Source organism: Lepus europaeus, chromosome 7 (genome assembly GCF_033115175.1).
Source record: "Lepus europaeus isolate LE1 chromosome 7, mLepTim1.pri, whole genome shotgun sequence".
Taxonomy (NCBI): Eukaryota; Metazoa; Chordata; class Mammalia; order Lagomorpha; family Leporidae; genus Lepus; species Lepus europaeus.
Window position 1 is genome coordinate 108,114,736 of NC_084833.1, and position 3,034 is coordinate 108,117,769.

The 3,034-nt window shown below is 62.5% G+C and overlaps 1 protein-coding gene across 1 annotated transcript; it reads left to right on the forward strand.

The window, feature by feature from the left end:
• The first annotated feature begins 551 nt into the window (after positions 1-551).
• On the forward strand, positions 552-2,387 carry LOC133763927 (MAP/microtubule affinity-regulating kinase 3-like). Its single transcript, XM_062197614.1, has 4 exons — positions 552-1,641; positions 1,731-1,793; positions 1,895-1,957; positions 2,059-2,387. The coding sequence occupies exons 1-4, from the start codon at positions 552-554 to the stop codon at positions 2,385-2,387; spliced, it is 1,545 nt and encodes a 514-aa protein (XP_062053598.1).
• The last annotated feature ends 647 nt before the right edge of the window (positions 2,388-3,034 follow it).

The following is a 3,034-nucleotide window of genomic DNA, read 5'->3' on the forward strand; positions in this document are numbered from 1 at the left end:
AGGCGCCACTATGTGAGGTGAGCCCCCCAAAAGTATATATAGCCGCTGCGGGGCCTGGAGTTTCGTCCGCCTTACCCAGAGAGCACTCTTTTTGTGATCTGTGTAACTAGGACCGCAACTAGCCCTTTGCGCTCATTGCTGTTGCTTGTGCTTTTTCTTGGTTGTTTGTTTCTGGGTCTGTTTGGTTTTTGCTTTTTCCCCATTTTGTTTAGTTTGTTGTTTTCCTCCTCGTTGTTGTTTTGCCCATTTGGCCTTTTGTTGCAGTTTTCTTTATTTTGGCTTCCCCCACTCTAGTCAGCTAGCACGCTCAGAAGTATCAGCGGTCGAGGATTTAGTGGCTTTTCCTCTTTGTTGTGTTCTACTTTCTTGAGATAGAATTGCGGCTTCGCCTCTAGAGCAGTGAGAGTAGCTGGTGCTGTGTCTTAGTCAGCTGGGCAGTCAGGCCCCCGTGGTCCCTTTGTGTTGTAGGTAGTGCAGTGAGGGTCGGTGATTAGCTAGCGTGTGTCGAGCGACTTAGGGAGTCGAGAGAGCGTAGTTAGGTGACCGGCGGCATGAAACGCCACTTGGACGTCCATCCTCCTCTGCACGGGTACCACTTCATTTATGTGATCGGCCAGGGCGGCTTCGGCCTGGTGAAGCTGGCCCGGCACCTGTCGTCAGGCAGGTATGTGGCCGTAAAGATCCTGCGAGATGCCTCTCCCTTCAGCCCACTGTCCCCGCAGAGGGAGGCGGACATCCTGAGGAGCCTGCGGCACGACAACATCGTGCGGCTGCTGGAGGAGCGACACACCAGGAAGCACCTGTTCCTGGTCATGGAGCTGGCGAGCAGGGGCTCACTCCATCGCTACGTGCGGCGGCAGGGCGGCCTGGCCGAGGCCGAGGCCAGGGCCCTGTTCGGCCAGGCGCTGGCCGCCGTGAGCTACTGCCATGGGCAGCGCGTGGCGCACCGGGACCTCAAGCTGGGCAACCTGTTGCTGGATGAGCACATGAAGATCAAGCTGGCAGACTTCGGGCTGAGCCTGCGGCTGGAGCAGGGCACGCTGGTAAGGGGCTTCTGGGGGACCCCTGAGTACTGCGCACCAGAGGTTTTCCACGGGGAGGACTATGACGCTTTTAAGGCCGACGTGTGGAGCCTGGGGGTGGTGCTGTTTGCCATGCTGGAGGCCACGCTGCCCTTCCGTGGCAAGAACACAGACAAGCTGCAGGACGCGGTGCTGTGTGGCATCTACGTGGTGCCACGTGGCATCAGCCCGGCCCTGCAGGAGCTGCTGGCATGGCTGCTCACCGTCGACGCCTCGGGGAGGCCCAGTGCGGAGGACGCCAGGACCCACGGGTGGTTCAGCCCCGGCCGAGAAGCCGCCCAGGAGGACAAGGAGGATGCGGTCGCCCTGCTGCAGCCCCTGGGCGTTCCCCAGGACCCAGAGGCCAGGGAGTACCTGGCGGGCCTCGGCCTGCTGCCAGGCACGGAGACCGAGGGGACGCCAGGCCCTCAGCCCCAGGACCCCGCGTCCCTGCCCAAGTCCTCGCAGAGCAGCAAGCGCCCCCCTATAGAGGACGACGGCTTGGCTCTGGTGTCGGTGTCCGGTGACAGCATGGCCGTCGAGGTTTCCTCCGCACAAAGCGACTCCTCCGAGGCCCCCAGTGAGTCTTGCCCTCCCCCCTGCCTCGGGGCCTCCAGGAGCTGAGCCCAAGGCCCGGAGGTGACCCCACTCTTGACTCTCTCCTACCAGGCCAGCCACAGCAGGAGAGGAGCCCCACTCCCAGCGCAGCCCCCAACTCCCCCAAAGTCTCTGGTGAGTCTTGCCCACTCCCCACATCCTCCTCCACATTGGGGCCTCCAGGAGCTGAGTCCAAGGCCCCCGAGTTGACCCCACTCTTGACTCTCTCCTACCAGGCCAGCCACAGCAGGAGAGGAGCCCTACTCCCAGCGCAGCCCCCGACTCCCCCAAAGTCTCTGGTGAGTCTTGCCCACTCCCCACATCCTCCTCCACATTGGGGCCTCCAGGAGCTGAGTCCAAGGCCCCCGAGGTGACCCCACTCTTGACTCTCTCCTACCAGGCCAGCCACAGCAGGAGAGGAGACCTGCTCCCAGCGCAGCCCCCGAGCCAGCCTCCAAGGCGTCGCCCTCCAACCCCAGTACCGGGAGCCGTGTGGACCTCGCAGAGCCAGAAGCCGCCGCAGCTGCCCGTGAGCCTGAGGGGGCTGGGACCGCAGCCACCGCAGCCACCGCTCACACCACAGACACCACAGCCAGCGCCCAGGGCAAGAGGCAGGGCCGGCGCGGGGTCGGCCGGAGGGTCCTCCGGTTCCTGCTGAGGGCATGCCGCATCCTGCCGTCCCGAAGGAGTGGCCCTGGCCTCCGCTGCTGCAGAGTGGCCCCCAAGTAGCCTCGCTCCGCCCCCGTCACCAGGAGCAATGCGCAGGCTGAGTTGACTGAACGTTTTCTTTTCTTGAGCATTTGCAAATGCTTATGAATAAAATTCACCTTTGTGCATGGCTCTTGTCCCGTGTGATGTTTGGGTCCCTCTGTGCACCTTGGGGAGGTGATGGAGGTATGGGCGGGGGCTCTCACGGAAAGACAAACGTGGGCTTCTCACCCATGTGGGGATCACAGAAGGGGTGACCTCATAGAAACAGAGCATAGAGTGACACCTTCCAGATGCTGGGCGGGAGAGAGGGAGGGAGGGGGAGTCTCAGTGTCCACATGGCACAGGCACACGAGGGTCGGGGTCTGAGGTCTCTGGCACAGTAGGGATCTCCCAGGCCACAGAGCTGTGCGTTGCAACAGAGCTGTCAGTGTCCTATCCAACATCTCCTGCGTCATCAAGGGAGAACACGACCCCATTCCCCTGAGGGCCATGCACCCGGCCTCATGGGGTCCGGGATCCACCAGCTCTGCAGTCCAACAGCTGCAGGTGGAGCCAGGCAGGACGTCCAGGCTGCTGCGTGCCCGGCCTGCCCAAGGTGAGGCCCAAATGTCGCAGAGGACCAGGCAGGACGAGGACCTGGTTGTTAGTTCAGGAGGCCCCTGGCA

Bases quoted from the DNA above. Each gene is read 5' to 3' on its own strand.
- LOC133763927 (XM_062197614.1), top strand. From the start codon at position 552: ATGAAACGCCACTTGGACGTCCATCCTCCTCTGCACGGGTACCACTTC. The intron at 1,642-1,730 runs GTGAGTCTTGCC...CTCTCCTACCAG, and splicing joins CGACTCCTCCGAGGCCCCCA to GCCAGCCACAGCAGGAGAGG. The intron at 1,958-2,058 runs GTGAGTCTTGCC...CTCTCCTACCAG, and splicing joins CGACTCCCCCAAAGTCTCTG to GCCAGCCACAGCAGGAGAGG.